Source organism: Rousettus aegyptiacus, unplaced genomic scaffold (genome assembly GCF_014176215.1).
Source record: "Rousettus aegyptiacus isolate mRouAeg1 unplaced genomic scaffold, mRouAeg1.p scaffold_m13_p_6, whole genome shotgun sequence".
Classification (NCBI taxonomy): domain Eukaryota; kingdom Metazoa; phylum Chordata; class Mammalia; order Chiroptera; family Pteropodidae; genus Rousettus; species Rousettus aegyptiacus.
In genome coordinates, this window is record NW_023416309.1 from 2,626,887 (window position 1) to 2,654,799 (window position 27,913).

The following is a 27,913-nucleotide window of genomic DNA, read 5'->3' on the forward strand; positions in this document are numbered from 1 at the left end:
TATCTTCAACTTCATGTATTCTTTGTTCAGACTGCTCAAACCTGCTATTGAACCTCTGTAATAAATTTTCCAATTTAGTTATTACCCTTTTCAGCTCCAAAAATTCTATTTTTAAAAAATAATTTATGTCTCATTGTTAATGTTGTTATTTTGTTCATATATTTTTTCCTACTTCCCAATTTTTCTTTGTCCTTATTTTACCTTTCCTCTGAGCCAATTTAAGATAATTGCTTTAATACTTTTTCTAGTAAGTATGATGCCTTGAGGGATGGTTTCAGCAAATTTATTTAATTCCTCTTAATGAATAATGTTCTTTTATTTCTTTGTGATATCTTTTGTTGAAAATTGGGGGGGGGGGTTATTGTTATAGTGAAGTAACTCTAGAAATAAGGATACCACATATGTTACTACGATGTTTTCCTTTTATATGTTATCTTAGAAGTGTGTAGTATTTTAATTTTTTGAGACTTTCCATACTACTTTTGCAAAGAATATTTCTTATTGTATGTGATCATTTGTGCTTTTGTTCCTTTAGGTCATATTTAGCAAATATTTTGACAGAGATTTCCTTGAATACCAGGAGCAGAAACAAACCTAAGACCAATAAAAAAAATTTTTTTTTGAAATTACATAGAACAGCCACTACTCTCAATTTGGCAGAATGTCTATTGGCTGTGCATTCACTTAAAACTTAGCTAGGCTTACTCTGAGCTTAGGGATCAGCTTAAAGTGAATGGTTAAGGAGTCTCAAGACTTTTCTGAGTATGCTTCTGGTCTGGGCATATGTGTGACTTTCTAAATACACCTTTGTCTACAGCTGCTTTTGATCATTCTAAGTGAATGCAACCAGTTTAGAAAAGCTGTGCACAATAATTTGTTAGTAAGATCTGCACTGCTCTCTCTAGTTTAAGAAGAACAAGGAACAGGGCCACTGATCCAAACCCAAACTGCCACCATACCAGAAAAAGAGGGGAGGAAAGGAGATTAAAAATGCCACAAAACTTTCATACCATTTTAAAGATGTCTACTTCTTAATCGTGCATTTGCTTTATTGTTTTAAAACTTTTACTGTTTCCTAGAGTCCTACAAAGTTGGTACAGATAACACATGGTGGTTTGTTCGATGTTTCAGTGGGAGGAACAAGGGTTTAGAGTTTCAGAATCTACCATTTTGTTGATATCCTTCACGCTACTAGTTTTCTTAATTTCATTTTTGTATTTAAGAGGAAATGCTGGGCCATAAATTTAAAATTAAACACTATTACAAAGTACACATGTAAAAACTCTAGGCCCTTGCTCCTCTCCTCCCCACTCCTGATCCCATTCTTCAGAGATAGCCACTTCCTAATCTTCTAGATTTTTCTTCTAGTATTATGATCATGTTGATAATGCTTGTACTGACAGCTGTATCTGGTTGTTCGAGATTTATATATTCTCTATTGACTTCTTACTGTGGAGGAGAAAAATTTACTTCTTTTAAAGCTCAGCTCACCTACACAACTCTTCTCCACCCATGTTGATTTTCCCAGTATGGTTATATCACTAGGAGTTTTTTCTTTGCTTCAAGCTGTAATAGTAGAGATGTCCTCAAATGTCTAGAGATTCATCTGTTCATTCTAAGTGTAGAATGCTAGAACATGCTTGGAGTTCTGTTTTCCAGAAGCCCACATGATAGGTCTATTTCAGATTGCATCCTTCCTAGGGACATGTTTGTGGTGTTTTCCACAGCCCGTGAACACTTGTGTTCTGTGTTCTAGAATCTAGATCTTACTTCATAATCATCACAAACTGGAAACTTTCCCAGAGTAGGTAGATGGGTTGAAAATTCTTGCTTCCTGTAAATATCTTCTGGAAAAACTACTTCATTCAGGGATAAAACAGAGGAGAGGACTAATGTGAAGGGAAGTGAAAAGTGTTACCAATAATTAGGAAAGGAGTTGTCTTGCACATAAACATGGGAGTTTCTGACAGGAAGCCTGTGTTATAGGTAGGTTGAGAGAGTCTAGTGCTTTGTTACCCAACAATTGGACAAAGCAGTGTCACCCTGATCTGCCAAGTGCAATGGGTAGAGCAAGGGTTTCACAGCTATATCGAGATTAAGATCTACGCTAGCCATAGAAATTTTAGCAAAATCCTTGAACTATTAGAGCCTCAGTTTTCTTTTCTATGAAATGAAATAATACTGATAGTATAAGGTTGTTTTAGCATTGGAAATCATATATATAAAGTGCATGGTACATGGATGCTCCATGAATGATAATCCTGATTCAGTTCGAATAATCTTTCCTTAGTTTTCTCACCATCTGCTGACAGTTGTAGGTGCAGCTTAGAGAAAGCAGAAGAAATACTACAGAGGAGAAGGATGTTTTAGGGAATGTTGGAATCACACATATAAACATGTCATTCAAAACGTTTATGGGTATGATGATCACTGGAGATGAGAGGAATGGCCCTCTGGTGTGTTCCTCTGACTCATATGCCAAATAAAATATATGAGCTAAAATATACAGGGAAAGAGCCCAGGCCAGAGTACCAGCCTCTGTTTCACCTTTGTCATCTATAGAATCTTCAACAAAATACTTAGTTAGTGAGCCTCAAATTTGTCTTCCAAAACCTAGAATAGTGCCAACCTACAGAGATGTGGGATTGCAAAGACCTTTGAGTCCTGGGCAGGTAGGACACATGTATTTCTCACTTAGACAGAGAGATCATGACCTCAATCCCCTTCAGCCTCTTCACTTTATATTCAGGGACTAAAGTGAAAGCAATGGGAGTGAGAACATGAAGATAGGGATAGAAAAGACCTGCAGCTTTTCTTGCTGGTGGGGGCATGATAAGAGTAAGACAGGCCCTGACCTGGCAGTAATGCTGGAAAAGTCTTCTGTGTCTAGAATGCCTCAGCTTTGTGGGCTAATAAGAAAGAAGGAAAATAAAATAGTCTGAGTAGCACATCCTTTCTGACTTCAAGCCAGAGATCCTGTTGGGATGTCAGTAAGTGTGGGACAAGAAGAGCCAATATATCAGAATTAGAACGCGTTTTCCAATCACTGCATCTTCCCTCATTTTTTATCTAACAACCCCACCTAACATGACCAACCATTTTGCCATGCTACCAAAAGTCCCTCATACTGAAGCACATAAGTCTGATTGGTCAGCCCCCTCACAAGTCACACTGATGAAAGGCACCACAAGGTGACCTAGTAAAGTAACTAATGTTGTATGACAAATATTGGTTATATGGGGTGAGGAGGAGCTTGCAAAAGGGCCTGTTGGAAAGTGGGGAGGCAGAAATCTGCCCACTCAATGGATGCACCTCATCCTTCTAACTCAGATCTTCTTTATTTTCAGGTCAGACACTGCAAAAAAGAACTGGAATGACACTCAAAAATATCTAGAGGCGCTGGTGAAAAAGTACACAAAGTATGGCTGATGTTTTCCTCTTTCAGGCAGAGTGCAAAGCTGTTTAGACTCAGTGGGCATGGGAGTCCCTTTGGTCAGGAACACAGAACCCAGGAAGGTGCTCTGAAATAGAAGCAAGAAGAGGTCACACTGGTTCCATCAGGTCTTGGTAGCATTTTTGGCTCCTTTCTGGAGGCCAGGCCATATTGCAGGAGACATAGTCTGCCCGTGAAAACCTCACAGATTATGAAACAGGAAAACTAGTAACACAGTAACTAAACAGTGCTGAGGGCCAATAAAAAGGGCAAGGGGCAAAGGACTTGAATAGCTACTTAAATGAAAAAGCAAGGACTTCAAGAAAAATGTCAAGGGTGATTATAAAGAGGAAGTGAAAATTTAAATGGAGTCCTGAAGATGGGGAACTTAAGGGTAATGGGAACCATCTGAGAGACTTCCTGTAGAGTGAGTGGCTGAAGAGAAGGATTAACTCAAGGGAGGGCTAGGAGATAAGCCTGGACAGGACAGCTTGGGGCTAAAGTGATAGAGGCTTATAATGCCATGCTGAAGGGCTTAGATTTCCTACTGTGGGAAATAGAGAGCTATAGATGATTATTGACCAGAAGTGTGAAAAGATCTAAGTTGTGCTCCACAAACAAAAATATGATAATCGTGGTTAAAATGAGTTGGAACAAGAGACAGAAGTAGTAGAGTCTTAGAGTAGTGATTTACCTGAGAGAAAATGAAGGTCAGCAAATAATGAAGACAGTGGCTAGAGAGAAGAATGGAAAGAATGTAATGAATGGAAGCCAAGAACAAAAATAATTCCTTTGAGATGAGAGGTACGGGAAAGACAGGCAAGGAGTAAAGACCTATGAAGGGTCAAAGAATTTTACAGTAAAAGAGACCATTTGGGAAGCCCACATTCAAGATGCTAGGTGTCTATCTTCTAGTCTGTGCGCTGTGTGCATGCGTGTGTGTGTGTGTGTGTGTGTGTGTGTGTGTGTGTGTGTGTGTTTGTTGGGGGGGGGCAAGTGAGTGTGAGAGACTTTTAGGATATTTTAGGATTAGTATAGGGATGGAGCAAGATGCCATTCTGGCTCTACCAGGAAGGACCAGCAACTCCACAGCCCTCAGAATCATTCACTAAAATTATGGGAACTTCCAGAGTTGGGAAATGATCCCCAAAAAGGAAGAGTTGGAGTGAGGAGCAGGAAAGTTGTCATGACTTCCCCTCTGTGGCTGCTCATTGGTGTTATTTTGAGCCTGTGTTTATGACATCTCATGAAGAGTGCTTCCTCCTTAGCCCGAAACTGCGAATGTCCTTCATCACTTACTCCACATTTGGCCAAACTCTCACGAAGCTCACCTCAAACAAGTAAGTGCTGTTTTGATCCTCTAAGAAAAACCCAGTGGGCAGGCTGCAGGGAGAGCCAAGGAATGAGGGGTTCCCTGAGACCTCAGTGGAGAACCCACTGGTGTGCAAGCTGAGCTGGCCTGGGCTCCCCTCAGCGCCTACTTTCCAGCCCTGGCTCTCCGGCTTCTTCTGACTCCTGGCTGCACTGGCACTGGCTGACCCCGGAGCTTCTAGGCCATCCCTGCCCCCTCTAAGCCCTGCCCTCGTGCTCTAAGTCCTTTCCTCAGTGCTCTTCCTTTTTCTTAGAACAGGCTGGCTGTGAGGACTCTGAATCTAGTAGAGCAGATGTATGGATCCTTTGTAAATGCTCGCCTATGTTCTGCACCTGCCATGCAGTGTCACTCTCTGCTCTGGGCCTGTGGACTTTGGGGATAACAGAGACAGACCCAGGGTGGAAGAGGTGGGTGGCATTGGAAGTACAGGCTTCGCTGGAGGGAAGCTAGGTCCCTTGGTGTAACTATGACAGGGATCCTCATGAGTGGGATCCTCACCACAGGGCTGGGAGGGGTGTTTGAGGAAGGCATGACACACGTGTATCTTAGGAGGGCCATAGAAGGGCCCGGTGGTGTGCCCAAAGGCCTGGTGGTAAAAAGTTATGGAGATTCTGAGTAGCTGGGAGGTTAAGATTCTGGTGGACACAAAAACCTGAACCCAATTCAGGGTGGGTAAAGCACCAAAGAGAAGTTCAGGAAACTTAGGACAGAAGGGTCCTAGGATTTGTCGGGGAAAGTTGCCATTCGGGACTTTGGGGAGAATCAGGAACAGCCGAGTGAAGCAGAAACAGCCAGGCTGCAGGGGAGGGGGTGTGGTGGTGCCAGTGCATGCAAATAGCACCCCAATGTCTGGCTTTGAGGAGAAGAGGGGAGGGAACTGGTGGCTCTCTCAACAAGAGAAAAATGTGCTTTTGTATGTGCTGGTGGTTTGTATTTTTTAGAGGGAGAGAGAGAGACTCGAGTGGGTTTGAGGTGGATGAAAGCTGGTTCATTGGGAGGAAATTGGCAGGGACAGAGAGAGAGGCAGAAGGCACTGAATGTGAGCCTCTGGTGGAAGTCGACCTGCAGGCGACAGAAAGAAAACTGCTGCCTCCGAGGCAGAGACCTAAGGGCCCAACAAGGACAAGCCGTGGGGAGACTTGTGGAGAGCCTCCCAGGTCTTCTCTGGGGGTGAAGGTGGGGCCATTGTTCATGAGGAAGGGTGTCAGGAGTAGATGTAGGGCTCAGAGAAATGGAAAACTATGAAATCATGTGTGTGAGGGGGTGACATTTTAAGAGTCAGAGGGCTTGCCGAGGCCACCAGGAGGCTGGTGTCTCTCCCAGGAGCAGAACTGGGCATAGGACTGGACTGACAGCACCATGGAGAGCCATAAAAAAGAGCAAAGCCTGGAGCTGGGTTCTGGAGAGCTGGAGAGAGCTGACAGTTCCAGTATCTTTTGAGATGCTGATGACAAAACAAAAATCTTCTGAAGTGTGGTGCCGGGAGCAGAGGGTGTTTGTGCTGGGCTGGGCATGGCCTGGCTTCACCTCCGCTGGCCATGAGTCTCAGTCCTCCTTACCTCCTTGGCTGGGCCAGGCTCTCAGATCTCACCCCAGGACAGCAACTCTTCCACTCATGGCAAGCAGCCAGCTTTCAGAGTCCAGGCTCAGCTTCACCTAGCTGTGCCAGCTCTGCCCCATCACATGGCATTAGCCTAAACCCAAGCTCCCACCCATCCTCCCCGCCCTGTGTGTCCCAGTTCAGCCCCTGCTCTCTGGTTTGACAGTGGCTGACAGGCCACATACTAGAGGCAGCCCGTGGCTGTCTGATCTTCTGCCTCCATGGACAGCTCTCAGGGTCACTTCCCCAGCTTTTGGTCTTGTTCTTCAGGAGCATGTGATGGCCAGGAACCTTATCACTCTAATTAAGTAGCTTGGCTACTTCCTGTAGCACCAATTCAGAAGGGGGAGTGGCTTGGGGGTACTGAATCAACTTTAGGGTCTGTAGCAGGGGAAGCCGCGACAGGCCGGGGGATTAGCAAGATGATCTTTCCAAACTTAGCCTTACCTGTTGGAAGAGAGTGTAACTGTTGGAGGTGATTCTTATTTTCTACTCACGTTGTGAGTACAGGTGTCACGTTGTTTATCCATGGATGCTCCCCACTCTGACCATGGATTGTCAAGGCTTCCATGATATTAATGTGCCTGAGACAGGAATAAGGCACAGAAAGCCAGACTATACACCCGGGATAAGCAAAGCAAAGTTCCCAATCCCCATCAGGTGCTCACCAAAGTGGGGACCGAGAAGGCCTAAACAGACCCATCAATTTCAAAGATATAGGGCAGAAACTCCATGGCAGGGCTACTGTGTCCTCTATTGTCCAGGCAGGTCTGCACAGTGCAGAATGGCAGCAAGACAGCATGAGGCTGTTTTTTAACACTTAACTATTCATTCTATCTCAACCTCTTTTTAAAATTTTTTTTCAGAAAAGAAATACAAGCCGCTCTTGCCAAACTTAAGAATGTAGTGCCTACAAGCGACAGAAACATGCAGGAAGGATTTAAAAAGGTACAGACTGCTAGAGCTCTGAGTATTTGCTTTGTCAGGTTTTAGAGTATTACTGTGTCATATTACAACCTTCACTCCACATTCCTTCATTTTATTGCAGGCAAATGAGCAGATTCAGAAAGCTTTTCTTCGAGGTAAGCTGCCTGCTGACTCCATTATGGTCGAGTCCAGAACAGAGCTAGGCAGGGCCTCAGTGAGGTCTGGGTGCAGACCCACCATGGGCACTTCCTAGTACTCACATTTGACCAAGATTCTTGCCCTCTGTGTGCTAAAGGGTCCTCCTCTGTATAGTGAGAATAAAAAGCTTTGCATTGATGTTCTCAGAACTACATGGGATCATGTTGATATAGTCTTGGTTCTTATTGAATAAGAGGTATTTGACCTATAGTTGGGTTGCATGAAAAAGAAAAAGAAAAAGTCAGGGGGCCTAGAGCAGGCAGGATTAAGTTTACAAAAATAAAAAAGAGCTGGATTTCTCTTTGTTGACCACACTTTTTCCTCCTGCACAATCTGGCTCTGACTCATATTCCTTGCAGCTTTTTCATTTCAGTTGACTTTTGTCCTGTGACAGTGTCTCCAAGAGTGGAAAAGTCTGTGCTGAGCTCAGAAGTATCTTTACTTTTACTGTAGGGTCACAGCTCTGGTCAGGAAAGATGTGTGGGTCTGGTGGGGAATGACATTGAGCTGAGCATGGAATCTGATGCCCAAGTGCCTCTAACCTTGAGTTCTGAACCTCTGGGCCCACAGATACCAGCAGGAGTGTCCACAGGCACTGTTTAGAGCAGGAGCCCAGCCTTCCACTCAGCCTAAGAGACACTTGTACAGTGAAGTCTGGCTGTTCCTCCGTGTGATCATCTGAAATGGTTACGCTTGGCCAGTGAAATAGCTGGAGTTGCCTTTCAGGGCAAAAGTTGTACCATCTTGTAGTGAGAGTTTAGTAGGAATAACCCTAAGCTATATTCAGTCTTCCCATCTATAAATTGGGTCCTGGGCTAAGGTCCCTCCTCTGGCTGGAGTTAGCTGCAAAGCCGTCCAGGGGCTCTGGATGGTGGGTATGTGTATTTAGGCCACTTCTCTCTGGGAAGAGAAGGTACAGAGAGTAGTTTTGTAGTCCTGGTAGCCTGTGCCATGTCAGTTCAGGCTACTATACCACATTGGCCTTTCTTCTCCTGCAGACAATGATGCTACCAGCCTGATTATCAGTCTGACCACTGGGCCACTGCTGCCAAAATCAGTTCGTGAAACCAAGTTTGAAGTGAGTCCAGGCCATTGTTACCAGCACCTTGCTCCATGTGTTTTGGTATTTTATTCTTGAAGTCTTTTTCCTCTTAGGTTAGCACTGCTCAGAGTATGGGAGCCAAGGTTTACACCATGGGTCTAGACGAGTATAAGAAAGACCAGGTAATTCTGAACAGGTAACTGGGGCTGCACCTTATCCCATTTGGGGACTATTTTCAAAGACAGGTTTCCCAGGGTTCCCCAAAGAATGGTCTTATAATCAAGCCTGAGCATTTGGACAATAGAGAGCCACTTCAGAAACAAATAAGTATTGTGTACAACCTACACACCAGAGTTGCTGGTGTAAGGGCTTTCCACTCCCTAAGGCTGGGCTGCTTGCCCATGCCTGAGGCCAGGGACTGTCTCCTGGACTGGGAACCTGTTGTGTCCCCATGACCTGGCTGTGGATTTAAACCATCTCCTCTTGTTCTTTCAGCTGCTTGACATTGTGAGACATAGCCAAGTGTATGGGAGGAAAGATTACAGTTCCTTTGACGAATATATTAACTCAGTGAGTGGGGGCTAAATGTGAGAAGGGGGGATGGCGTGGCTTCTCACCATGGTTCCACATTCACTTTTTTGACCCTTCTACCTCTTTATTTCAGCTTGTACAAAATTCTTGTTTAGATGTCATGGAAGAGGAGAGTTTCATTGCCTGTGTGAACGGTAAGAGCTAGAGTCACTGTTCTAGCCAAAAGAATGTGTGTGTGTGTGTCTGTGCGCGCGCGCGCACGTGCGTACATTTCTGGTATAAATGGGTATGTAGTATGAGTGTATGTGGTCCAAGTGTGATGTGAATGGTATGACACGGTATGTTATGTGTGTGAGGTAAGTAAATGTGGTGTTTGACTGTGTGGTGTGTGTAAGCATGAGGTATTCGCATAGTAATGTACACTCTACACAAGTTAGTGAAAGTTCATGTGGGGTATGTAATTATAAGTAAAGGTGCTTGACTTACATTATTATGAAATGATCACACATAAATTTACGGTAATTACTTTTTGAAATCACAAAAGCAAAAGATGAAATTAAAAATAATAGAATATATATTTAAAACATTCTACAAAACACTACCAAAGAAAATCTAACAACATATATAAAGAATAATACATCACGATTAAATATGGGTCACTACAGAAATACAAGTCTCGTACAATATTTGAAATATCAGTGCAATTTACCACATCGGCAAAATGAAGAACAAAAACATGATTATCTCAATGGATGAAGGGAAAGATTTGGACGCAGTTCAACGTCCAATGTCATACTAGGAACCCAGTCAGAAAAAGACATCCGTGCACACTAATACTCACAGCAAACACCACACCCAGTGATTAAATGGGGAGTGCTCCCACTGAGATCTGGAACTTGACGAAGATGCTATCTCCTCTGCGAAGGTGCCTGTGTCAGTGTGCTGAAGAACTCCGGGTAATTAGCTTCCTGATAGGAGCCCTCCCTCTGTAATGAGCTCAGGATGTTCAGACTCGAGAGTTCACATCATTAGGATTCGAGCCACTGAGGTGGATGGATAAGCACAATTGTCAAATAGTAACAGCGCACAACTAGATCCAGCTGGATCCAGACCCAGGCAGCTGGCTCTGGCCTCTGGGCTCTTTCTGTAAGGCTATAGAGCAATAAGCCATGAGGTCAGGTAGAACTGTGTGTGTATATCTGAGCTCTTACCCATGGGCATCTAACCTGGAGTAAATGTGGCATCTATGACTTCCACTTTTGTGTCAAGTAGAAAGAACAATGCCCACCACCAAATCAATTGTTGGAGACAAGGCTGAAAGATTTTGCAGGGACTGGCACAGGATCTAGAAATAGTTAGACCCTAAACAACAGTGGCCAGTACTAATATCTCTGTCATTGATCACTGCCTCTCCCCACCCCACATGCTGAGGCCAGGCTGGGAGAGGAGGGGTTAAAGAATTTGCAGGATGAGACCTCTCCAGCTGAGCCAGCTGTTGGTGGCAGCTCTCCTGCTCCTCCAGTATTCTGAACCTAAGACCTGGACTGGCAGACATGGGGGTGGGCTAGAGACCCCACAACAAGTAGGGTCTTTACCTGCTTCTCCCGGTTTAAAGCACCCAGCTGTGCAGTGAACCCAGCATCTTCATTTCTCTGATCATGCTTCCTGGACAAACACGGGCCATGGTGTCTGAGCAGCATGTGAAACTACAGGTGAGGATGCCAAGTGGTCGTATATCCCCCACGGCAGCCTAACTGAGGTAGCAGGCGCCTGCTGTCTACGCTCTGCCAGTATGGCCCAGCAGTCCCTGCTCTGACCTTTTCAACTGTTGCCATCTGTGGAAAACTGCCGCCCAGCAGGACAGTCACTTAAAGGGAAAAGACAATGCAGGAACCTGGACCCCAAATGAAATGGAAGAAGCCAGTTCATCAGGCTGTCACTCTGAATAAAATCAGTGAGGGGATGGTGTGATGCCTGAGGACACAGGCAGGGGGAGAGCGTGAGGCCTCTTCAGCCTCTCAGGCTTGCTCTGAGGTGAGCAGAGGCCTCTGCTGGCCTCACTACTCTAGGTCTGTACTCCAACAGATTCTCCACTCGGGGTCCTGGTGCTGAGAGGGCCACTTTCCTAACCCAGTCTGGCCATGGAGTCTGAGACTTCTCTTAGCAAGACAACATGGCCATCCAAGGTATACCCTCTGCTCTAGACCCCTCCTGCTACAGAGGCTGCAGGTGGCTGTGGGGGGCTAGATGTTCTGCAAGGCCTTTCTCAGCTGAACAGGTCCAGCCTACCTATTCTTTGCTCACGGGCGCCTTACCCACCAAGACTTTCCTGGTAGAATGTCACCGCTGGTTCCTGCGGCCTTTAGTCTGTCCTTGTCATTAGTCATTTGTCACAAGTTTATACCATGGCTTCTGCAAGGTTTTTTTTTCAATTACTCAGTTCTTTGTATTCATTCTAAACTTTAATTATGGAAATTACCAAACCCACAGCAAAGTGAAAAAAATTTTACAATGAACTGCCTGCTACCATTCTCGACTATAAATTAATATCAGACCTTATTTTATCACTTATGTATCCATATTTCTCTTTCTTCATCATTCCATCTTATTTTTGATAAATGTCAAGGTAAATTGAAATATTATGAAATTCAAGATAAATTACAGTCATCAGGCTAACTCACTCCCTAACCCTTCCTCGTGTATATCTTTAGCTGTGACTAATTTTAATTGAGTTTCATTTTTTAAATGCAGCAAAATTAAGCGTATCATTGGAAGAGTTTTGACAAATACAAAAGGCAGCTCTGGAATGCCTGCTGTCCCTCCACTATGATAAACATCCCCCTTTGTTCCATTCTGCTCTCTTCAGAGAAAACTGCTATAAATAGTCGATCTTAAATAGGTACATAGCCATCTCAATACACTTTGTAAGGTTATTTTTACATTCGTACAATCATGCCATACATAATATTTCTCAACCTTCTCCATGGTATTCTGTTATATAGATGGACCAAATTTATTTCATTAGTGTCTCTGTTGTCCTTTCTCTGGCTCCATTTTCTTTCTGTGGTTTTTACCATGGGAGGAATTTGGGTTCCGGCACCGAGAACAGAAGGAATAACTGCATGGACAAAGGAAAAATCCTTGCACATAAAGTTACTTCTGTCAAAATTCTGAAACCCTCACCCTGCAGGTTAACAGGACCCTCTTCGGGAGCTGCAGTTACCTAGGGACAGAGGGGGCTCTGCTGCAAAGGTGAAGGGACAACTGAGTGGTACCTGGGGGGCAACAGGGAGCACAAGGGAGGAAGGACGGGCATCTGGGCAGAGGGGCAGCGTGCATGGTTCCTGAACAGTGCAGGCACAGGCTATGCTTTATGCTGTCAGACGGCCTGCCTTTAGCAGATGCTGTCTCTCCCCTGTCACATACATGGAGAAAGAGGCTGGGCCTTTCATTCACCTGTGACTGCCCCGGTCCCTCTCAGGGCATTCTGGCACCATGCTCACAGCCCTGTAAGCTGAAGAGCACAGACCATGTCTCTGAGTACCAGAGAGGCCTTGTCCCCAGAGGAGCCTACGATAGCAAATCAGAATTAAGACTAGAGCAGAGGTGGTGTAAGTGAGTCCTGGGGCTGGCCCTTAAGATCAGATCCTGGTCCTATACATGTCAGGGATTGGTGAAACCACTTGCCTTCCAGAAAGCCCTAGTTACGCTCGCATTCGTGCTCTCTCTCTCTCTCTCTCTCTCTCTCTCTCTCTCTCTCTCTCTCTCTCTCTCTCTCTCTCTGCAAAACTGAGTTAGTAATGTCTAGCTCAAGGGGTTTTGCACTTAAGAGAGCAAATTAAAGAATGATGCATATTAAATGCTCAGTTACTGGGGGAATATGACTTTGTGTGAACACAGGAGTTCCATGTTTTGGCCTGGCACAGAATTGTGCATTTCTGGTTCCTTCTGGCCTTTTGTTGTTGCAGAATGGTCACACTGGCTCTTTTTGCCACATCGAAAGCCTGATCTCTTCACACTCAGGGAGCGAAATAGTCCTCCTCTGACTATGTCTAATTATAATATGGATTATTAATGGTGGGTCCTGCCTTGCAAAGAAATATATCTTTGCAACAAGTAATCCTGGAATATAAATGGCAAATGAACTTCTATGAGACTGAGGGGCAGCAGCCCCGTTTAGGGTGGCTTGCTCAAGCAACAGGGCTGTGCAGGAGACATGACCTGCTGCTTCTTGCAGACCAATACAGAGCCACGTGCAATGGTGGGCAGAGTCCTTATGAACTGTGAGCAGTGAATGTGTAGCCTCCCAGAACTGGATTCGGAAGCAGCATTGCACTATTGGTTGCTGTGCATGGGAGAAGACATATCACTTGGACACATCAAGCCTGTCCTGAGTGGGCCGCATGCTTTTTTCTTAGCACAGGGCCATCAGTTGGCCTTTGCCACTCTCTCAAAGCCTCAGTGTTCTCCCCTTGGTTCCATGTGGTGCGGGCTCTTCCTAGGTCGCAGGAATTGCCATTGGGTACCATCGGGGGCCAGGCAAGTACAGTGAGCAAGAGGAGTGAGTCAGCCAAGCCAAGGGTGATTGACTGCAGTGTGAGGTCTCTTAGAGTGAAGGCAAGCTCTGGGGCATGGGGCTCTTCTCCATCTGAGGTGAACGGTAGACCCTGGCCCGCTGACAGTGACATGCAGAAATATGAACCCACTGTTACCAGGTGGTCCTATTTTCCAATGATCTAGTCACTTGAATTATTAAGGAAAATGCACACACTTTTAAACCTGACTCCCATTTTTAAGAAACACTTGAAAGCATAACAAAATGTGTCAGCAGGCAAGAGTCGGCTCACAGGCCAAGAATCTATTTTTTGGGGACAGAGAATTTGCAAACTTGACTTGATTGGCTGGATGTTGAAGGAAGACCTGACGTAGGAGGGATCAGGGTTGCCCAGTGCAAGGTTGTACTGACATAGCTGAGGGGTTGAGCTGGAACGAATCAAGCATCTGGGATTGGAATTGGCCAAGGCTGAGCCAGGAGGCACTAATGGAGGCCAGTGACATGGGGCTTGCAGCGGGAAGTCCTATATGTTCTCTTGGCTAGCTCCACAGGGGCCTGACCCACTAGCTGCCCTCTCTGCATACCCCGATGTTTACTTCAGAGGCCCAGCACTCTGGGAAAATGCTGGACAACTGCACCTTAGCATACCAATGTCTCCATTCTATCATACCAACTGGCTAAAGGAAGTGCTTGGTGAATCCAGGGTGAGTGTGTGAAGTCCACGAAGGGTCGGGACAATTCAGGAAGAGAGTGGCCATCTGCTGACTTTCAGAACTGCAGCTAAGACAAGAATTCTCCTTCCATGCTGGAGTCTCTTGTGCAGCATCCTGGGCTCTGTCCTGACTCACCCGACTCCTACACTTGCCCCTAGGGTCTCCAGGCTTCTATAGATACATAGAATGACAGGGAGGAGAAATAGACACCCAAGTATCGGTGAATCCCAGGGGCACCCAAGCCTGGTACTCAATTCAGACATGAGACAGAGAAGACTTCAGCTACATTGTCTTCTCTCCTTTCTCATTTATGTAAATAGGGCCTGGTGGAGAGTACTGCCTGAACCTCTTAAGGGAAACCTGGTATTTCAGAATTGGAAACCCATAGCAGGGTTTGTTCCTGTGAGGGGATAAGTCTGTATATGCCTTTTATGTGCTCAATGGCTCACAGATTGTGGTTAGAGGACCTCTGAGTGCCCAAGGCCCAACTCAGCCTCCTCATAGTGGACCCTCAGGGACACCAGATGATGATCTTGTCCACAGAGTGCACAGATGTTAGTTTAGACACAGCTGCTTCCCCATAGGAGTCCCTTGCATATTCCATTTTGAGGGTTCCTGCCATAATTGTGTGATCAGACGAACGACAGCACTCAGCCCCTCCTCACACAGACCTTTGGATGTTGCCCTTGCAGAAATCTACAATCTTGCTTTTTTTGTTAATGGCCTAGAGCAAGCTAAAATGGATAATTACTTCTGCAGATATAATCTGGATGCCAGCAAAGTCTACAGTAAGTATCCCCCTTGGTGCTTCTAAGTGACAAATTTTCCATACCACGTTGTATTCCACTCAGCTAGTCAAGCTCTAAAGCTTTTACTGACCACTTGCTGTTTACATTGTGAGAATAGAGGTCATGTGGACACATGCAAGGAGGAACTTGGCTGGGAAGCCCGCCACTTCTTTCTTCATATGCAAAGCCCAGCACCACAATAGCATCTTGGAGCAGGGCTTGACCCTTGCCACAGATGGGTCTATCTGCTGGTCTGCCTAATAACTGCATTCCACCACATTTTCCTTAGTCCTCACATCCCTTGAGAGTGAGTACCTAAATCCCACGAGTCTGCTAGTGGGAATTGGAGGCAGCTCTGGGACTCTGAATCTGTGCCAGATGCACTGATAGCTTTCCCAGGAGTGTGTGCTCACCTTGGAATGAGAGAGGATGCCAACTGCAATGCCTGGGCCCTGAAATTTGGCACAGGCACACACCACATATATGACCTTGAGCAAATTAGGGTTCTGTTCTCAGTCTCTTTTTTCTCTTCTGTAAAATGGTGCCAGTATGGTGGTGGCACTAAGTCCAATCACATATGTTGAACAGTATTGTATGAAAGGGTTTCATCTTAAAAATCAAAATGCACATATTAACAGAAATACTCAGGCATCTGGTGGACCTCCATGATGAGTGAGTGGTCAGAGGAAGTGCACAGTTGGGGCAGGCTGATGTTGAGCAGGCAGTGCTGAGGTGGATGTGATCTTCCCCACAGAGTGTGGGGTACAGTTGGATTTTATGCATCTTTCTTGCCTTTTCTAGTTAACCCCTTGACTCATTCATTTGATATTATTATATTTTATTCAATGACTTCTTATTTCAGGACCATCTGCTAAAGCCAGAACAACTGTCCCCCTCACAACACTTCTAGGCCATCTCTCCTTCTTTCCCTTATGTCCAGAATGTGGCAAAAGTCTGCCTTTGCCACATTCTCACACCACAGAGAATGTAGATGACCTCAAGGAGGTCTGTACTTACTCAGGAGTGATTTAAGGACTGAGTAACTCCTTGATATGGAGAGGTAACATTTATGGAGCACTTACTAGATTACATAATGTGCCTTATATACACTATCACAATTCTCAAAGGAGACCTATTATTTCTTTGCATGAGTGCAACCAGAGGGAGGAGCCTTTAAAGAGTTTGCTTAAGGCCAGCCCATAATGAAGGAAAAATTTGAAAGTAGACACAGGTGATCCGATTGCTCAGTCTGAGCCTTTGGCCACACTGATATAACAGTTCTTGAAAAAGGTGGGACACAACCTTTCCCCCAGGAAATGTGTCAGATCCTATCTCTGTGGTCTAGGCGTATACTGGTTTTCACTCTAGAGATCACCCGTGTTTCTCTCCAAAAAAGACCTGCAGGGGGAACTCGCATGGGAGAGCCAGTCTCCCAGTCGTGGGTCCCTCAGCAGACCATAAACCCATACCCAACGAGGGGCTTACCAGAAGTGTCCAAGCAGTGCTATTTATTGTCAGGAGTTCTGATGCACTGTGGATTGATTTCATTGATTTTAATTACAGTCTCTTCTGATTAAAACATCAAGAAAAACATTTTAAGATATGTAGAAAAGCTTAACCCCAAAATTATTTTTTTAATATTTTTTATTTCCAGTTAGAGTTGACATTCGATATTATTGTATAGAAGTGATTCCTCCACTTAGTCTAGTACCAACTTGGCACTATACATTGTTATTACAATATTATCAACTATATTCTCTATGCTATAATTTACAACCCCATGACTATTTTGTAACTACTAATTTACGCTTCTTAATCTGCCACTTCACTCATCCCTCCAGCCTCCCTACCCAGCAACCATGCTCTATATCTATGAGCTTGTTTCTTTTATGTTTGTTTGTTTGTTCATTTATTCTATTTTCTAAATTCCAAATATAAGTGAAATTATGTGACATTTGTCTTTGTCCGACTTACTCCACTCAGCACAATACCCTCTAGGTCTATCCATATTTTTGGTGATGGCAAAAGTTCATTATTTTTTATGGCTAATAGTTCATTGTGTATATGTACCAATTTTTCTTTATCTATCCATCCATTGATGGACACCAAGGTTGCCTCCATATTTTGGCTGTTGTAAATAATGCTGCAATGAATACAGAGATTAACATGCACATGTTTCTTCAGAGTAGTGTTTTGTGTTTCTTTGGATAAATACCCAGGAGTGGGATTGCAGGGTCCATTGCATCTTGTTACAGTCTTTGTTTTAAAGTCTATTTTGTCTAGTGTAAGTATCACCAGCATAGCTCTTTTTGTTGGTTTGTTTTCATTTTCATGAAATATCCTTTTCTATCCTTTTGCTTTTAGTCTGTGTGTGTCTTTCTATCCTAAGTGAGTCTCTTTTATGCAGCATATGTGAGGGTTTTGTTTTCTTATCCATTTATCCTCCCTATGTCTTTTGATTGGAGCATTTAATCCATTTACATTTAAAGTAATTGTTGATAAATATGTAGTTATTGTCATTTTATTATTCATATTGATGAACTTTTTTTCTTCTTTTTTTATCTGAAAAGCTCTTTATGTGTCCTTCAATTCTCAATGACAGCTTTGCTGGGTATAGTCATCTTAGTTATAGATCTTTGCTTTATATCACTTTGAATATTTCGTGTCAGTTCCTTCTAGCTTGCAAAGTTTCTATTAAGATATCATTAGATAGTCTCATGAGAGCTCTCTTTTAGGTAACAAATTGCTTTCCTCTTGCTACTTTTAAAATTCTCTTTGTCCTTAACTTTTTATATTTTAATTATGATGTGGCTTGGTGCGACCTCTTTGGGTTATTTGGAATTCTGTGCTTCCTGGGCTTGTATGTCTAATTTTTTCACCAAGTTAGGGAAATTCTCCACCATTATTTTTTAAAATAAGTTTTCAATTTCTTGCTCTCTCTTGCTTCTCCTTATGGTACCCCTTATGATTCAAATGTTGGTACATCAAGTGCTGCCCAGAGGCCCCTTAAACTAGCCTAATTTTTTCAGAATTTTTTCTTTTGCTTTTCTGATTGATTATATTTTCTGTTACCTTACCTTCCAAATTGCTGATTTAATTCTCTACTTCATCTAACTTATTGATTTTCACTAATGTATTTTTTATTTCAGTTACTGTATTCTTCATTTATGACTGATTCCTTTTTATGTAGTCTATGTCCATTTTTATTTTTCTTATCTTCTTACTGAAGCTTTCGATGAGATCATTGAGCATTCTTATAATCAGTGTTTTGGACTTTGCATCTAGTAGTTTCTTTTCTCCATTTTGTTTCGTTTTTTTTTTTTTTTTCTGGAGCTTTGCTTTGTCTTTTGCTTTGGACTTGTTTCTTTTACCTCCATTTTGGTTGCCTTCCTGCATTTGTTTCTATGTATTAGGTAGAGCTGCTATGTTTCCCAGTCTAAGTAGAGTGTCATTATATAGTAGGTGTCCTCTAGGGCACAGTGGCATGATTTCCCTCATCACTTGAGATTGGTGCTCCCTTATGTGGGTTGCGTGTGCTCTCTTGTTGTAGTTGAGCCTTGGTTGCTGTTGGCACATCAGTGGGTGGAATTCACTGTGAGGCTATTTCGTTGTGAGAGCTGGCCATGACTGCAGTATAGGAGCTGTTGAGTAGGAGCTGGATTCGGAGAAGGATTCACTTTAGTGGGATTCGAGTGCTTTCCCAAACTTCCCATTGGGTGTGACTTTTGTGCAGATGGTTGAGTGGTGCGGTCTAGAGCTAGCCAATATGTGTGTAGGCTCCTGGGCCTCTTGGGAGGAGCCACTTTGCAGGCCAAGGTCAAATACTGCCTGCCCTTCCCCAGGCCACATGGCAGGAGCTACAATGAGTCATCTGCAGATTGTTGCCACTTTTACTGGGCTTGGAGGTGCCTGGGCTGGACCAAGCTGTGAACCAAGTCTGGCAGCCACTAGTGCTGAACTTAGGGTTGCTTACCAAGCAGTATGGGGCATGCTGAGGCTAGATGCTGCTTGTTTGGAGTTTGAAAACCTTGAGGAGAATTTAGAAAAGTCCACATCATGAGCCAAGACAGGGTACTTGATAGAGAAGCCACCGGAAGTGTCTTGGATGGGCACACAAGTTGAGTGAAATAGTGTCTCAGGAAATCACCAGCATGAGGTGAACAGAGTTAGCTAGGATGATGGAGACTCGGATATAGTGGCCACCTGCATCTGCATGCTGGATGAGGGAAGGGCTCAACAAAGAAACTGTGGTTTCTGCCTGCACCGCTGTCTGGGAGAAAGTTGTCCCTCCAGCCCCCACCCTGAAGCCAGACAATTTAGTTCCTCACTGTATGTTCCTGGCATCTTTCTAGTTGCTGCCCCAGCATTGGTGCTCAGAGTGAGTGAATTCATTAGTAAGTCCATGCATGGCCCTTTAAGAGGAATGCCTGAGACTTCTCCAGAACTCTGTCTCACTCAGCCACAACCTCCACTGGTCTTTACAGCCAGAAATTGTGCAGACTTCTTTTCTTGACACTGGAACCCTGGCCGAGGAGCCTGATGTGGGGCTGTGATCCTCTACTCCTAATGGGGGACTTCCACAGCTAAGCTATCCCTCCCAATTTTTAACCACCACACATGGGTGTGGGACCAACTCATTCTGCATCTCCACCCCTTCTACCAGTCTCAAAATGGTTTCTTATCTATATCCTTAGTTAAAAATCTTTTCAGATAGACAACAGGCAATTCTCAATGATAGTTGTTCTGTAGTTTAGTCATAATTTTGATGCATTCACAAGAGGAGACAAGCACAGTATTTACCTACTTCACCATCTTGACCAGAACTATTTATAACTACCAATTTCTGTTTCTTAATCCCTTTACCTTTTTCACATAGTCCCCTAACCCTCCTCGCATCTGGCAACCATCAGTTTGTTCTCTGGATCTATGAGTTCGTTTCTGTTTTGTCTTTTATTTATTTTGCTTTTTAGATCCACATATAAGTATGATTATTTTGCATTTGTCTTTCAGTTTTTGATTTCTTTCATTTAGCATAATATTCTATGGATTTGTCCATGTTGTTGCAAATGGTAAGATTTCATTTTTCATGGCTGAGTACTATTCCACTGTGCATAAGTACTACATATGCTTTATCCAATCATCTATTGATAGGAAATTAGGTTGCTTCCATAATTTGGCTATTGTAAATAGCACTACAGTGAACTTTTAAATCAATATTTCTCTTTATACTATCTGTCTTAATAGTGTAGCATTTTTAGAACTTCAAAAATCTTTGAAAAGTGGCAACTGAAGTATTTGGTTTAATCAACATTGGTTCGAAAACTCCTTTCTTGTCAAACATGCTTTGCTGCCATCACCTTGTTCTCCTGGTTCTGGACTATAACACCCTATGGGAAAGTCAATCACATTCTTAGAAATTTTTTCCCACTAACCCCAACCATTCTACCCTTCAGACACAAATCCTTTCCCCAAACCATACTTGATGATTACTTTCATTATTGGCACCAATGAATGGGTAAAATAATTCAAGAGTTCATAGTCTATCTGACAACTGAGTTCGAACCAAAAAGCTGGTTCATGTGGAAATGGCCATTCTATATGGAATAACCATGACCTATGGCTAGTGTCCAAGGATATAAAAAGAGTTTGGGCCCACAGTGAAAAGGTGTCCCAGCTACAAGTTATGGAACTGTTCTGAGCTGCCGAAATGCCACCTTCCAAACCCGCACAACATAACAGAAAACAACAACAAACAAAGAAAGCCCCAATTTCCTGCTCAAGACTCCCGTCTCAATGACGAGCACCGCCATTTACCAGTCACTCTGGTCAAAACCAGCATGTTGTCCTTGATTCCTCTTAGCTTTCATCCCCCACATTCAGTCTGCCACAAGTCCTGTTGCCCCTTTGTCCAAAACATATCCACACCTGGCCAGCACCTCATCCAATGCATTATACTTATACTAAAATCTGAACCTCTTCCCAGGACCCATGAGGCTCTCCCCAATTCTCCTCTTTTGCTGCTTAACAAGCACAGCTATTTATGCCTCAGGGGCTTGGCACATGTACTCCGATGGCCCGGACACTCTTCTCTAGGATCTTTCCCTGGCTTTCTCTCATCTGCTTGTAGCTCCAGTACTGTCTCTTTAGAAAGACCTTATTTTTAATAGAAATTTTCAGCAATATACAAAAGTAGCAAAAAATGTATAATGAACTTGAAACAGCCACCATCCTACTATCATAATTATTAACTCTGATGAATATAATTTAGTTGATACCCTTACCATTAATTATTTTGAAGCGACAGACATTGAAGTATTTCACATATAAATATGTCAGTTTCTTAAAGAGAAATTGTATCCTTAAAGATAGCACAGGTCACCCATTTCTAAGCAGCTGTCACTTCTCCTCCATTCACTATCCCTTGTTTATTGATGTCACAGTACTTTTCGCTCTTGGGCATTTACCTTGTTCATTGTTATTTCATTATCTATGTCTTTTTCCAGTCCCTAAAATATAAGGCTCTTGAAAGCAGAGACTCTGCCTGCCTTGTTCCCATTAAACCCAGAACACTACACAGTGCCTTGAGCCTGGCATGTGCTCAGAAGTAAAGCAGAGAAGAGAAACTGGCATCTGCCAAAATGCTACCTCTGCTTGCTCAGGTCAGGCAGAGGGAAATGAATTAATGGACATATCCATTGACATTATTCTTTTGTGACTGTCTTTTAGGCAAAAAGGCCATTAATATTACAGTTGAAAAACTACTATGCGCAGGACATGTATTTGATAAAGCTGGACAGTAAGTATTTTGAGTTGGGAAAAGGTGGGAAATTTTGAGCCCCATGAGATATCTATAATGTGGGGTGCCACCTCTTCTTGGGCACTGCTTGCCTATCTCTGGGAGGGTTCGAGAAACTCTCAAGGTGCTCAGGGATCTGCTATGACCTGTTTCTGTTGAGGGAGCAGGATGGGGGAGATGATGTGCCCAAAGGATGGTAACTTTGCTCCTGGCAGCCTTTTCATGCTAAGCCAACATATTCTACAAATGCAGAAGAGTGGCAATAGTGACACCAAGCAGCCATCCTGGTCACTCAGATCATGGCCACAAGAGGATCTGACCCCATTCAGGTCTCCCCACTGCCTTGTCAGTCTTCTTTGCAGAAATTAACCTTGTAGTGCCTTGGATAAACTCTTCTTACCCATGTTATCTGCTTTTGGTCTGCCCCTAATGCCTGATGTTCAAAGTTATTACTATGAGGAGAGCTGTGTCCTACAGGTAGAGCCAAGTTCAAGAACCATGTCTATCCAGGCAGGTGGTCACCATCTACTCTTTTGGTTCTTTAGAGTGGTCATCATTGACTACAGCCTCAACAATGGTGTGAGCTACGAAAACGTAACCTTGAAAGTCACCAGTAAAGACTGTGTGAGTATTAGGATGAGCCTGTGCAAAACACTAAAGGGAAAGACATCCTGTGGAGGCAAGACCCCAGGAAGGCCCAGAAGGTAGCTTGTGCAGACAGCCACCTCACCCCCTAATGTCATTAAGGCACATGGAAAGACCAATTAATTAGAGTTCTAATCAGGCTCCAAAAATTATGCCAAGGCTCTACCTACTCTGTCCCCCACCTTGCCTCTTCCCCTGGCCTGGATGTCATGATGTGAGTTTAAAATCCATCTGGATTCCAACTGGGGAAAGTCAGAGAGACTAAGAGAATATGTGCTAAGGGCAGAGTCCAGAACCTCTAGGGCAAATGGGCCCTGAAAATCCAGGCCCAGCAACAGGGGACCTGGAGGGTAAGACTAGCAGAGGCCCAGTATAGTCAGGGTATGCTCCCATTGAATTTATGAGGCTGTGGAAAGGCTCTGAACATACTTATGATCTTCACAGCTCCTGGCGCCCAAGCCTGTTTGGGGAACACTAGCTGTCATTTTGAGATGTTATCAGTCTCCTTTCTTCCTCTCATCCTTTCTACTGCTCTTCAGCTGTCCCTCTCTAACTCTCTCTGACCTCCACAGGAAGATTGTCTCCCTTATTAGTGGGGAAACTTCAGGCTGTAGAAAAGGGCAAGGATTCAGCCCAGAGAGGGGCACCTGAAAATGAGGTGCTAGTCCCCAGGTACCCACTTTTCGGAGCTCCACGTCATCTGGGCCACTTAACCCAGGAGCATGACATGGGCAACAGGGAACATTAGCATGAAGAAGAGATGTGATTGAGAGGAGGTTCCCTTGTACCTAATTGCCACCACCTTTATGTCCAGTATCCGTTTGTGAGGTTTCAACAGTGCTGACAGGCTTCCTTCTGTGTCTGTCTTCACTTGTCCCTGGATATCCACTCACAGGTCAGCAAACTGAACTGACATTTGCCCATCAGGAGTCCCACCTTTCAACAAGCACATAGAGAAGACCTCAGGAGCATCCTTGTGGTTGCAGACCTAGCACAGCAACATCACCATCAGCCTCAACTTTCCCTCTCCTTTCATCCGCCTTGACTCCTGGGCACAGACTCTCTCACCCTTCCCTCTCAGGTTTCTCTGACAGCACAGCTCTGGGTTTAGGGGAGGGCTGTGCAGCATGTGGTCCACAGATGCCCTCTGTTATAAAAACAAGAAGACAATAGATCCCATTCATTAAGCCCCCACATGGGCCTGTCCTGTGCTAGGACTTTCTACATATTCACTCACTTCCTCCTCACAGATGAGCAAATAGAGACTCAGAGAGATTGAGTAGCTTTGCCCAAGATTGCAGATCCTAGAGGTGGAGAGAGAGGCTATCTGGAGATGGAGCAGGGTCTCCCACCTCTGCTCTTGCTCTCTCACCTTTCAGTGGGCCCCAGCAGCGCTTCCTCACTTATCTGAGTATCTAGAAGTTGTGGTTCTCACAAAACACTTGTCTTGTTAGCCAAGGCCTGCAGTGAGAACTTGCTTGTCACTCCATGGAGTATTCCAGACTTCCCTGATAAGACTTTGAGACAGAGCTCCCCATTGGTTCCAGTTCCAGCCTCAGTCACCTAGCCCCACTGTAATCCCTGAAAGTGAGGCAACCTGAGGGGAAGGGAAATACTTGGACAAGGCAGTTGGCTGGTGATGCCTGGTGGTGGTTGTCTGGGAAGAGGCCACCCAGTTCCACCACAGACTTTTGGCATGTGTGCTTTCTGCAGGATCAAGACTCAACTGTCTCCCCAACTACCCCATCACCTGCCCCGCCTATCCGAACTCCTGCCCCACCAGCTGCCCCACCAGCTGCCCCACCACCTGCCCCACCAGCTGCCCCACCACCTGCCCCACCACCTATCCCACCACCTGCCCCACCAGCTGCCCCACCACCTGCCCCACCACCTATCCCACCACCTGCCCCACCAGCTGCCCCACCACCTGCCCCACCGCCTCACGAGCCACCTGCCCAACCATCTGCCCTGCCGCCTCGCCCATCACCTCCCCCACAGTTTACACCTGTTATCAGCAATCTGTACTTGGTTGGCTTCATCTTGGTTCTGCTCATATTCCCGTTGCTGTTCTGCTGCATCCGGTGCTGGAGGAGGGTGAGTGACTCCTGCCCACAAAGCTCTGTTACCAAGGTCACTGCTAACCACTCCAAGTAGACAGTGATCTGCCTGGTCCATGATCCTATCCTGTCTGTGGGAAGCTTCTCATCAGCTACAATATCATTACATAAGTAGTTAGAGGTACATACTCTGTCAGGCATTCCTAGGCACAAACATAGCCTGGGATTCTCAGGGGCCTACTGTCTAGTACTTGCCTCAGGGAGGTGGCCTATGGGCTGCCTTGGACCTGGGGAGAAATTACCTAGGCCCCTGAAAACAAGGCTGCCTCACAGCAGACAGGTGTCTGAAGACTAAGTTGGATGTTAGGACTGGAGGAGATCGCTGCTAGTGAAGGAAGTTGAAGTGGTTCTATGGGAGGTATGAACATTCCCAGAAGGAAAAGGATGCTGGTAGGAGGATGCTGGTAGGAGGATGTGTAACCTCTGGGGCAGTTGTGTCTTTGAAAATCAGCATGGGTCTCTGAATATCCCTAGTGCATTCTGTTATTTATTCTTCAGTCATTACTAAGCACCACTATGTACTGGGCACAGAGGGACAGAAATGAAGTGACCACCATCCTTCAGGAGCTCAGAATCTGGTATCTGGTCTGTTATTGGTTCCAGTGCGGGGTGGGTGGGCGGCTATGGAGGAGAAAATGTCAACTTCACTGGGTATGGAAAGTGCCTTGTGAAACCAGAGCAACAGAAAAAGACAGAGACTGGCCCCTGGGAGGTAGAAGCGAAGGCATTGGCTACCTGGATTTGTAAAGACATAGGCCAGTGAGCTGGATGAAGAAAGAGGAAAAGCAAAAGTATAAAAGAACAGAGCAAACCAGCAAGAATCAAGCAGGTCCAATCTCTGCAAATGGGGGGAGCAGTGAAGAGAGAAAGCCTGTGGGTGGGGGAGACTATCATCCTTGAAGACTGTGAGGCCAAGGAGGGCTGCATGGGGATGGAGATGCAGGGGAGAGAGAAAGGAGAGTGAGCCCTGTGCTCTGTCTTCTTATGATGGTGGGCAGCTGAGAAAAACTACTATGTGTGGTACCTCTACCAGGGACCAGACTCCTTAGTCTGGCTGTATCCCGTTGACCCCACAGGAAGCTGCTGATTCTCTTTTGATAACTGAAGAGCATGAGGCTCAGGGAAGTGGAGCCTGTTGGCCATGAACACTCAGGCAGTGGGCACCCAGATTAACACCCCGCTGCTGACGAGCAGGGTCCCCTCTGTCTATATGGCTGAGCCAGAGACCTCCACATACCTTCCAGCTGTGCTCATGTCTCTTTACCATTCTAGACCATCAAGGTACCACCATCAGTGTAACCGATAAAGATAAGTTGTGGTTTTGTCTTGATGTCTTCGGCAAGCCCAATGTGCACTATGCCTTTGACAATGAGGGTTCTGGCAGCCTGTGGGGCTATTCCACCCCACATGCCAAGAGATCCACCTACTTGGACAGAAAGCTGGGAGAAAGAAGAGGGTGACAAAAGCAGGGGAAAGCCCCAGCCTTTGTCACTATATTAACAGCTTGGGAGAGACTGTTTCAGCCACTGCTATGATCCCTACTGAAAGCAAAGGTGCTTTGTTGCCGATTCTCAAAGGACCATTTGTAGGAGTTATCTTGCCTAGGAGGAGTTGAGCTTTAGGAAAAGGAGCTTCATGTCAGCATCCTGGTCCCCACTCCAAGCTCTAGTGTACATTAAGCTCCAACTCCTTGGTGTCCTCCCTGTCTCCTGCCAGAGTAAGGGGCTTGGCTGGGAGTGGCCTGTAAGGACTTCAGGGCTGAGAAGGGTGGACAGACTGTGATCTGGCACTGAGCAGTGAGGAAGTCTCAGACCAGGTGAGCGCAGGGACTAAGGGTTAGGTGCACATGTTTTGGCTTTCCAGGGAGGGGGCCCATAAGAAGAATTTGTACCTGGGCCATGGTATCCCAAAAACAGGGGGGACATGACCTGGGAACTGGTGGAAAGCAAGCCTAAGATTCCAAGCACATGTCCCAGAAGGCCTCTATGCTGGTTGCAATGTGGCCTGTGGGGAGACTGGATCTGTCAGAGTCAGGTGAATACAACCATGTCGCCTGCTAATACTCACCCTCCTGACAGCCCTCCATTACATCATGTAGTCCAAGACCAGGCTTCTTCAATGAGGGCAGCTTCGGGTAAACCAAGGCGACAGGAAAGAATTTGCTAGCCTTCCTAGAAAGAGCCATATTTGCAAAATAAAAGGAGTTTGTTCATGTTTCCCATGGAGGGCACTCTGTTATGTGTAGAACGCTACTCATTTTTCCTTAACTTTTCCAACAAATGTGTGCCATGTGGCTAAAACGTGACAGGTGTGGGGGCAACAGATGGTATGTATTACACTCAGTGGCTGCTAGACAAGGAAGAATACAGTGTTTTCTCTTCCTAGGAGATAAAAATATGTCCAGTCGTGATTATCCCTTGTTGTTGGTGCCAAGAAAATAGGATACAAAGGATGGAGGTGAGAAGGGTTCTTAAGAAGGGAGCTGTAACACCCAGTCTAGGGTGTAGGAGGAGAAGGACAGCTTGTTCATGCCACATAAGCCTGAGACCCGAAGGTGTGGCTTACATGAGATGAGAATTATGGGCAATGGACTTTGAGTTCTTGGGTCTCTACTCCAGAGTCTCCCCTTGTAACAAGCCTGGTTAAGGGATGTTGGTGGCTAACTCACATTTGACCAGTCCCTGGTTCTCACAGAGGTTGTCATCAGCTCCAGCAATGGCTTGGGTTTCATTTATCAGTAGGTGAATGAGTAAAAACAAATGGAATCACTAATAAACTGGCAGAAGTCAGAAAAATAAAGATTCTGAGCCAATTTTATATCACCATTAATATTACTCAGAAATGCCAATGGCTTCTACGGTTCTTGCAAAAGTCCCCCAGCAGAGTGCCCTCATGGCATTGTCTTTGGGTCCCTTTGAGATGCAGCAACAAGGGAGGCATGGTAGAGAGAGCCTAAAGTAAATGTCCTTTCTCCAGGAGGTGCTATTGTCCATTCTGGTGAGGGAGAATCCAACCTGGCAAGGGTGAAGAGAGTGGGACATGAAGTGACAGGGATGGAGATGGCTCAGCCCAGGTGGCTGGTTTGAGGAAGAAAGATCCCCACCTTCTCTGCTCAGTTTATCCCTTAGTCCTGCCTCTGTCCCTATCAGATCCACTGCTTCCTCCTTGAGATTTAAATAGCAGCTGGAGAGCTGGT

At 45.0% G+C, this 27,913-nt stretch overlaps 1 protein-coding gene across 1 annotated transcript; it reads left to right on the forward strand.

Moving 5' to 3' along the window:
- Positions 1-4,675: 4,675 nt before the first annotated feature.
- Positions 4,676-22,753, forward strand: LOC107509905 (anthrax toxin receptor-like). Its single transcript, XM_016142830.1, has 9 exons — positions 4,676-4,773; positions 7,272-7,353; positions 7,454-7,487; positions 8,529-8,608; positions 8,686-8,754; positions 9,068-9,142; positions 9,237-9,297; positions 21,886-21,955; positions 22,501-22,753. Exons 1-9 carry the CDS (start codon positions 4,715-4,717, stop codon positions 22,661-22,663), a joined length of 693 nt encoding a protein of 230 aa, XP_015998316.1. The 5' UTR covers positions 4,676-4,714; the 3' UTR covers positions 22,664-22,753.
- Positions 22,754-27,913: the final 5,160 nt, after the last annotated feature.

Bases quoted from the DNA above. Each gene is read 5' to 3' on its own strand.
- LOC107509905 (XM_016142830.1), top strand. From the start codon at position 4,715: ATGTCCTTCATCACTTACTCCACATTTGGCCAAACTCTCACGAAGCTC. The intron at 4,774-7,271 runs GTAAGTGCTGTT...ATTTTTTTTCAG, and splicing joins ACGAAGCTCACCTCAAACAA to AAAAGAAATACAAGCCGCTC. The intron at 8,609-8,685 runs GTGAGTCCAGGC...TTTTCCTCTTAG, and splicing joins TTCGTGAAACCAAGTTTGAA to GTTAGCACTGCTCAGAGTAT.